The 9,668-nt window shown below is 42.4% G+C and overlaps 1 protein-coding gene and 1 long non-coding RNA gene across 3 annotated transcripts in view; one reads left to right on the top strand and one right to left on the bottom strand.

The window, feature by feature from the left end:
* The window catches only part of MRPS31 (mitochondrial ribosomal protein S31), a 39,393-nt gene extending 31,478 nt beyond the window's left edge, over positions 1-7,915 (bottom strand). Inside the window, exons 1-2 of one of the 2 annotated variants that reach the window (XM_070578777.1) lie at positions 7,561-7,915; positions 3,849-4,133 (exon numbers count right to left, since the gene is read on the bottom strand). In XM_070578777.1, coding sequence (XP_070434878.1) covers positions 3,849-4,133; positions 7,561-7,685 — 410 coding nt within the window. In that variant the 5' untranslated portion in view covers positions 7,686-7,915. Of the gene's footprint in view, positions 1-3,848; positions 4,161-7,560 lie in introns of both variants that reach the window. The other variant, XM_070578776.1, reaches the window with a different exon arrangement.
* Positions 7,916-7,979: 64 nt separating this feature from the next.
* On the top strand, positions 7,980-8,823 carry LOC139076439 (uncharacterized). The gene is made up of 2 exons (XR_011528046.1): positions 7,980-8,116; positions 8,242-8,823. It is a non-coding gene; the product is annotated as an uncharacterized lncRNA (long non-coding RNA).
* Positions 8,824-9,668: the final 845 nt, after the last annotated feature.

Consider the following 9,668-nt stretch of genomic DNA (forward strand, 5'->3'; position numbering starts at 1 on the left):
TTCACAAGATTGTAACCTATCATTAACTCAATTAAAAAAAAATTGAAAAAAAAAAGGGGAAATCCACTTCCGCTCCTCTTGTAACTAGGGGAGACTTTGTGACTGCTTCGATGAACAGAATGAGATAGAAGTGACGCACCGTGACTTGTGAGGCTATCAGATAAGGTACCATGCTTTTGCTTGGATCTCTCGAGACATCTGTTCCTGAAACTCAGCTATCATGTTGTGAAGAAGCCCAGGCCACATGGAGAGGCTGTGGGCAAGAGTTCTAGCCAAGAACCCCAAATAGTCTCAACCAACAGCCAGCATCAACCACTGAAACATATGAGAGCAAGCCTTCAGATGATTCCAGATACCAGCCTTGAACCTGCCTCTGCTGACTATCAGTGGAGCAGACACAGCTATCCCTGCCACTCTCCGTCCAAAGTACAGAAAGATGCTGTCCCTGTTAAGCCACTAAGCTTTGGGGTGGTTTGTTATGCAGCAACAGATAACTGGAACAGATTTTTGGTGCCTGGAAGCTGGATGTTGCTATAACTAAAATGTTATGGGAGAGGTTTGGGTGTTGGGCTTTGGTTGGAAGTGGAACCACCTTGAGGTAAGTGTTAGTGAAAGCCAGGGCCTCAAAGAGACTGTTCGAGTTTGACAGCCCTCGAAGAAGCTGACAGTCAGGGCTTTAGGAAAATCAACGGTACTGGAAGCTGAAGAAAAGGAGACACTTTTGTTTAGCAACTTTGTTGCTTATACTGATGCGCAAAATAGGAAATATACTCAATGAATTAGACGATCTATTAAGGAGACTTCCAGACCACGTGTTGAAGGTGTCTCCTGGATTCTTAGTTGCTGATGGTAAAATGTGGCAGGTGAGAGATAAGAACTGTTCCACATAAAGGAGTTAGGACTGGCTGGGATCACAGCCAAAATTGTTTCTCATTCTTTAGCCCTTCCAAACAGCAAACAATGCTAACATTTAGAAGCGGCTTCTGACCAGAGATTAAATCCAGGGCAGTATCAGGAAACCAGCTGTAAAGATGGGCATGACTGTAAAACTCTGTGAAGATCTTGGAAAGATTTAAGATGGTGGCTCAGAGAATCTTTCAAACAGACAACAGGACTTCTAAGAGGAACAAGGGTATGATCCCACAGCCTCTCACAGGAGCTTAATGTAGACCAGGACCTTGGTTGCCAAACTGTGCCCCAGGGCACAGTGGAGCACCACGGGGAACAACCGTATCTGTCACTGACGTGTGAATTACCAACTCAAGGTAGTTCACAGTTTTACCATTAGACTACTGCATTCCTTTCAATGACATCATATCTTTGTGAAGATGATTTTCTGGCAGTTGTGATAAAAAGCAAGTACTCTTCAAAAATCAATGTGGAAGGGGAAATGAGAGTGGTACATGGTGTCCAATGTGATTCTAAGGCCAGGTCATAAAAACAATACAAATTCCTCCTGGCTCACTTTCTCTTGGGACACTGGCTCCTGGAACCCAGTCCCCATGCAGCGAGGAAGCCCAGGCCACAAAGAGAGGCCACATTTAGGTGTTTCTGCTAACAGTCCTAGATAAGGTTTCAGCTAATAGCCAGCATCAACTGCCAAACCTAGGAGTGAGCAAACCTTTAGATGATTCCAGCCCCTGGACTTCTAAGTCTCCCAGCTGAGGCCCCAGGCATCACGGAGGACAGATCAGCCTTCTCCATCACACTCTGTCCAAACTGCTGACTCACAGACTCTATGAGCATAAAAAATGGCTGTTTTCTCCCTCCCCTTCTCTCCCTCCCTTCCAGCCCTTTTCTTCCCTCCTGTCTCCTTCCTTACCCTCCCCTTTCTCCTGTTACCTCTCCTCCTCTGCCCTCTCCACTCTCCCCTCTTGCCTTGTCCTCCCCCCTCCCTCCGTGATCTCCCTCTCCTCACTCCCCCTTTTCCTTACCACTGTTGAGTATTTTTCCTCCTGCACTCCCCGTTTCCTACATTCTCTTTTCTCCTTCCTTCTCTGCCTTTCTCACCTCCCTTCCCCTTCTCCTACCACTACTTTGTTGTTGGGTCCTCATCCATCCCCCTTCCCTAAAAGACTGAAAAAAAAATGGTCGTTTTATGCTGCTATATGTTGGGGCAAGTATCATGCAATCATGGTAACTTTATCCATGGGGTCCAATACATAATACAAATAAAGAAACTAAAAGCAAGCCATGCATGGAACAATGATGACAGTGTATCATGAATCAAAGATGATGATTAACCCAAATCTGTGCATCTGGAATCCCTTAAAAAACAGGGAGAGAGGACAAAAATCATTAAAAGATATATCTTTTAAAACTTGAAACAAATGTACCTCATTTACCAACCTCTTAATGTAGGACCAAAGCCTCTTTGAACATAGGACCACTGTGAGAAGTTCCAAGATATAACATTTATAATATACAACATACCCATAGTATATCCTCCAATATTTCAAATTTTGGTTTCTTTAAAGTAGAAACATGGAGTAAGAACTTAAAAATGCTTACAAAGCAATCTGAGTGCAGAATATTCCTAGATTTTTATGCTTGTCTCATTCATACCTAACTGGAAAACAATTTTTAAAATTACCATTATTGAATCTTTGTGAAGTATTCAACTCATTTTAACCATTTCTATCATGGTTAAATTGTATAATTATAATAAAAAGCACAATGAGTCATAAACAGGTCTGAGAGCTAAAAAAAATCTCACTCTTGATAAGTATTTATATATGTGTGTATCATCTCATTCTATATACTTTTTTTGTTTTATTTTGTTTATAAAAAGGAGCAGGAAGTACCTATTATGGGCATATCACTGTTTGAACTACCTTACTTTCTACCACCCAATTGTTTTCCAGCGGTAGTTTTGATACATTGTAGAAACTAAGAAGTCCCAGAAAAATGTTAAGTCATTCTGGGAAACAGAAATCTACACTGTTTGTTCTGCTAAGAGAAGTCAGAGACCAGCATCTTAAAGCCACATACCTTACTATTCCAATCTACGATATCATCAAGTTAAGACACATCATTTATGTATCACTAAAACAAAACACTGCCATTTAATATGCTAAAATATCACTGATTGCACTTAGAATCAGTGAAACATAATACTCTTTTGGCAAGCACAAATAAACACAATATTTTGAGGAAACCACAAAAGCTGAGTGGACTGAGAATTACTGGTCAAAGGAAGTCATATAAAATAGTTGTAATAACATGTTAAAATTCTATCCTCAGTGGAATTAGCCCTGAGCTAACATCTGCCCTGAGCTAACATCTGCTGCCAATCCTCCTCTTTTTTTTGAGGAAGACTGGCCCTGAACTAACATCCGTGCCCATCTTCCTCTACTTTATATGTGGGATGCCTACCACAGCATGGCTTGCTGAGCGGTGCCATGTCCGAACCCGGGATCCAAACCCCGGGCCCACGAAGTGGAATGTTCGCACTTAACCTCTGAGCTACCAGGTGGCCCCTGTCAGTGGAATTTTTTAAAGGGAAATTTTCAATAAACAAGTCCTTCAGAGATGCAAAGCTACTTTCAAATTTGGATGTAAATGATTTGTTAATTTACACCTTAAAGAGGCAATTAATTGGCAGTTAATAACACTGATGAATACGTAAGAGAATGCTTGAAATTCTCAGTTAGATGACTGCTCTTTTCCTCTCTCTAGAGGGTATACAGATGTCCCCTTATTTAAATATAGAACAATAACAGTAGTCTTCACTAATTCAGTACCGCCCATGTACTCTAATTTAAAAAAAAAAGTTTTTCTAAAAGAAAAAGCTGGCTGGAGTTTCAAAAATGATTTTCAAAGAACATTCAAATTGCAGTTCACTTTACCTCTTCTTTGGGGCATCTTCAGGAGCTCTTTGAAGCCTGCCAACTGTGGCCTCCAAACTTCTAAGTTGTCTTCTGTTGGGTGGCTTTGTTGTTTGTACATTTACTGTGCTTAATTCAACTTTCATGCCCTTAATAATGTTTAACAAGTCTTTTTTCGTATTCTCCTTTACACTGTCTTGGCTCTCCGTCTCCTTGGAAATCTCATGGGTTGGAACAGACTGTTCATCCTTCTTGTTATAGATCACGCTGTTAGTGCCAAAATATCTTTGGATATTATTTTGTGTCCTAGAAAGATGCATTAAAGAAAAAAACCTGAAAAATACAACGCAAAATAATAAAGCAAGATCTCAGAACACTGTTTCTATGTGTTTTTAAAATTTTTCAATTCAAACAGTTTCCTTTTGCTTTTTATTATTGTTAGCAACCGTAACGACAGCAATTTAACATTTATTGAACACGGACTAAGTGCCTATTCTTGCGTAACATGTTTTATGTACATTTTCTGATACCCACATCAACTCCATAAGGTAGGTATTTCTGCAGATAAGGAAACTGGAAATCAAAGATATGATGTAATTTACCCAAGGTCACATAGCTCAGAGCTCACTAAGGCCTAAGACACACTGATGAACCAAAAATAAGTTACAGATGTGCTGAGATACTGATCACCTAGCCCTTAGGGTGGCTGAGTGAGGTCCGGGGCTACTGGTGCCCCTGTTGCTTCCCTCCTTTTACCTCGGGGTTTTATACAAATATCATTTTCTATTTGTTCCACAACATTAAAAAAAAAAAGGCAAAACACTGACATGGTTAATAAGTTTCAATTTATTATTCTCAAACTCAAAATTACCTGCCAAGTCCTTGCTCTTAACATGATATAACAATATCTCTTTAAAAAGTCATAATTAGGGGCTGGCCCCGTGGCCGAGTGGTTAAGTTCGTGTGCTCTGATGCAGCAGCCCAGGGTTTCGCCAGTTGGAATCCTGGGCGTGGACGTGGCACCACTCATCAAGCCATGCTGAGGCAGCATCCCACATGCCACAACTAGAAGGACCCACAGCTAAGAATATACAACTATGTACCAGGGGGTTTGGGGGAGAAAAGGGAAAAAAAATAAAATCTTAAAAAAAAAGTCATAATTAAACAGCATAAAAATACATTTCTATCAATAAAAAAAGGTTACTTTCTTTAAAAAAAATTTCTAGGTGTTATTCTAATCTGATCAATTTTCTTATTGAGCTATGTGTCATGTAACCAATCACCATTTGTAAGCTAAGCTAAAATGAAACAGAAAAAAGAAGATTCAGTGGCTAGAACTGTCATTCTGCTTTCTTTGCTACATTTGTGAAAAAGAACACAAATGATTATATCTATTTCAAACTCATGCAAAAGATTTCTCAATTCTAAGTAATCCAAATATTTTGTGGTGTTAAAAACTTTTTGATATTTGATATTGAAGAACTTTAAAAACTAATGAATGTGTTAGTTTCAGTAAGAGGGTATAATGTTTAAAAAGTCATTCACTAAGTATAGTGAATATGTACTCTGTGCTGGGCACTACACTAGGCATTGACAATACACTACAAAATATGAATTTCTTGTCCCCTCTCTTTACGAAGCTAACAGGCTAGAGCACTGTTCTTAAACTTTAATGTGCATAGGAATTACCTAGAGGGCTTATTAAAACACAGATTCTTTGGTCCCACTAAGAAATTCTGATTCAGTAGCTTTCTGGAGGGACTCAGAGTCTGCATTTCTAACAAGTTCCCAGGTAACACTGATGCTGCCCATCAGAGGACGAGCTGAGTAGCTTATATTATGTAGTCATTTAACCCTTACAATCTTAGAGCACAGGTTTTATTATTCCTGTTTTATAGAAGAAGAAACTGCTGCTCAAAGAGGTTAAATTTGTGGTTCTTAACCTTTAGAGGTCATGAGTCACCTACGGAGCTTATTTAAAAGAGGTTTCTAAGATTCTTAGTTGGTAAGTTCGTAATGGGGCTCAAAGATCTACACTTAACCAAGACCTCAGGTAATTCTGATGCAATTCATCTTAAGAACCTGCATCAGATCCTGGGGTAAATACTATCTCAAGTTCTCAAAGCTAGCAAATGTAACGCCAGGCTGGGGACATTTAATGAAAGAGAAAATGGCTATTTCCAAAAATCCTGAAACAAACTATTTGTTCTGCTTATGAAAATGTCAGAGATTAACACATCTCGCACTTAAAAATTAGAATGAAAAACCAATTGTATAACTAGTACCCTGACAGTAAACAGGACCCTCATAATATTCAACATATGGTACAACTCAATTTAGGAAAATGCCCCAATTATTTCACATGTGAAAGTCATATTAATGTTAAAGGCATTACAACAGAAAGGTGCCAATCAGGAGAACAAATCTCACATAGAACCCGGACTTCAATGTTTCCTTCCAAGACTGCTATGGTACCACAGAAACCCATCTATATTTATACAGGAAAATCACGCATGTATAGGAAGTAACTCCCTAACACTAAAATAGTAAAACTCAGGCCCTCACTTCCCACCTGAGCTTGTTTCCACGGAGGGCATCTCATTAGCACTTCAAATGCAACACATCCAAAACCACATTCAAGAGCTCCCCTACCAGACTGACTTGCTCGTCTTCATCCTTCTGTATTGAACAGGCCTCTTACTATAAATAATTATGTTTTTATTCTAAAACCTATGACACATTTTTAAAAGCCTTCTGAAAGCTGCTCCTCATTCTTCTGTTGACATTAACGGTAGCCTAATCCTCCAAGGCAGGCAGCTGAAATCTTTGCTCCACCTCACCCTTATCTCATCATACGTCACATCCTATCAACTCCACCTGTGCGATTTTTCGCCTCCATCCAGCTCCTCCTTCCCATCCCCACTGCTACTGACCTGCTTCAGAGCTGTACTTAACAAAACAGGCCCCAAATCGTTTTGTGTGGAATATATGCAGTAGAATTAACTTTTCATAATGATGAGAGGTCTCAGAGGATAAATACCAACACCAAGTATGCCACAACTCCTTTTCTTGCCTGGCTAACTCCAACCCCTGGTCCGCCCTCAGATTTTGTCAGACTTCTTTTCCAGAAAGGCCACTCTGAGCCTCTTCTACAATGGTTAGGTGTCCCTAGTTGCTCACCCAGCAATTACCTGTTGAATTAACAGAGCATCCTGGACTATCTCCACTATCTGTGCTACCTCCATTATACTTAGGCGCCTATTTGGTGGAACTAGGAGCTCCGTGACGGCAGGACGGGCTTACTTGGGACTTAACCCCAGTGTTGGCACACTGTAAACGCTTTAAAAAATGAACCAAAGAATAAATGGAGGCAGGGATGAGGCCATCACAGTCTTGGGAGGCGGAAGCAAAAATGAAACAGACCCACGTCGCCTCAAGGGCCTGGATAAAATGAGGGGAGAGGGCGCAAGGGGGGCGAGGCGCGGCGGGCAGCGGCAGGAGCACAGGACGTCAAGCCAGGCGGGTCCCGCAGCCGTGCCCCACGCACACTGTAACCTTGGGCAAGTAATTTCATCTCTCTGGGATTCCCCTTTCCTCAGCTTGAGAGCAAAGACTTCTGAGCTCCCGCGGTTACACCGGCGACCCCAGGAAGCCGGGGGACGATTACTCAATGCACCGGAGGCGGACGGGGTCGCCTGAGCCCCGCGGGGCCGGCCACGCTGAAATGCGATACCTGACGGCTCCGGGCGAAGCACCAAGCAGCACAACCGCAGCCGCCAAGGCCTCCGGGCCCCCGGAGCACAAAGGGAGGCGGGAGAGAGGGCGAAGAGGCAGGACCGCCGACATCCTCCGCAACATCGCGGAGAAACAACTCAACCGCAGACACACCGGGAATACCTCGTCCTCTGCCAAACACGGCCCCCGCTCTCTCTTCCGTTCCCAGCCTGACGCGTTCCGCTCCCTTCGCGTTCCGGTGGACAACAGGGGCCGGTAACTGTGTTCCGGGCTCGCCCGCGGCCCAGGGCTGAGCCCCCTGCTTCCAGGCGACTCCTCCTCCCGGCGAGTGTAGTCCCATAGGTGCAGTCGATGACTGAGTTCAGGGAGGGTGCGGTGGTTGAGGCGGGACCCGGACGGGAGAGCCGAGAGAGCGGAGGGAGTGATGCACGGTGCAAATACTGCTGATGGGGCCAGTAAGATGAGGCGGAGAACTGACCCTACTGCGCGGTGTTTTGGGGAGAGGGTCCACAGGGTCCATCATATTCTCCGAACGATCCACGGCCACCAAAGAGGTTAAAAAAAATTAACCGTAGGACATGCTGCCCGATACATTGGCATCTCTTTCCAGTCTCTGTTCTCGATGTAGTCCAATGTGAGACATATATGTTTCATTTTTCAAAAATGGTTTGCCTTACAGATAAAAAGATGCAAGAAAAAGACTTGGCTTCTTCGTGCTCCTCATGAAGGCAGTGAACAGTGGTCCAGAAGAGATGGGCGGTTCTTAGATTTGGAAGTGCAAGGCATAAACCTGGGGCGACGCCGGGTGGTAGGTCACGTGGGAACCTGTAGTTTAGAATTCCTTACTGGTGATTCAGTGTGACATCAACATTTTCCCTGTCCTTTCAAAAAAGAATCAAGGTCGGTGGTGAATTTTCTGTGATGCTGAAAACACAACTTACCTTGAGCACATCTTGCTAAGATCCACTAGCCCTGACAGAACCTTTGTGACAATGCCACACACAGTACCCTCTGGGATGCCTTCCTTTGTCTTTTTTTTTTTTTTTTAACTCAAGTATAACTTAAATACAGAAAAGTGCATGAATCATAAACGTATTGATGAAAACGTGCTTAATGAATTATTGCAGAGTTAATTTGCCCATGTGAACCACCACCAGGATCAAGATATAGAATATTAGCAGCCGGGCATACTTATTTTGATATCGTTTGATAACCAGTGGAAAATCCATCCTTGAATATAATAAACAGTCCATTAAAATCACATTTAAGTTACTTTGTTTTTTTCCAATTTCTTGGAAATATCCCTCAAATGAGTTTTTTAAAAAAAAAAAAATATATATTGACAAAGGAGAATGAAACTTTCATCTGAGATTCACAGTTTCTCTGGGGGAAGATCTTGTCCCAATTGTCCTGATCCTAATCAGCTCTAAGGCAGTGCAGACCCTGTAAATCAGCTACCTGCTACATGAGGGCCCATATACTGTGATCTAGTGGGAGTCACAGTGAGGATTGAATTCAGCCTTGCTCTACTATCTGGCCCCTTCACCTATCACTTTTTAAAAGAGGTCTTCTTTGACTAGCCAGGTTAAAGTGGCCTCCTTCCTCATCCAGTCACTCTCTGGCAGAGATTGCTGTTGTCCACCAGTATCAGTTCTCCTCTTCCTCTGGAATTTTAGCTGAACACATGGCCACAGCAGTAGAGACTACATTTCCCAGTCTCCTTTGCAGGCAGGTGGGTCTGCATCTCAACAATAGACTGAACACAAGGGATGTGCCGTTAAAAAAATGGCATGCATTCCCCACAAACTTTTTCTCCTTCTTCCTACTTGGAAAACAGACAAGGTGATAGGAGTGGAAGCAGCTAGAGAATGGAGAGATGAAAGATTGCAGAGATGAGGATGACAGAGCCATCCCACCTCTGTCCTCACCACCTCCTCCAGACAGTTACAAACAAAGGGGGAAAAAACCACCTTGATTTTGTTTGAATGTATTTTTGAGTTTCTTTGTCACAAGTAGGCTAGACTGTTTCTTAACTAAGGTACCCTCTATGTCAAAACTTTGTTTCACTTTCTACAGAGTGTCACTATCCAAAATTATCTCATGTAC

The sequence above is a fragment of the Equus przewalskii genome, chromosome 16 (genome assembly GCF_037783145.1).
Source record: "Equus przewalskii isolate Varuska chromosome 16, EquPr2, whole genome shotgun sequence".
Lineage (NCBI taxonomy): Eukaryota > Metazoa > Chordata > Mammalia > Perissodactyla > Equidae > Equus > Equus przewalskii.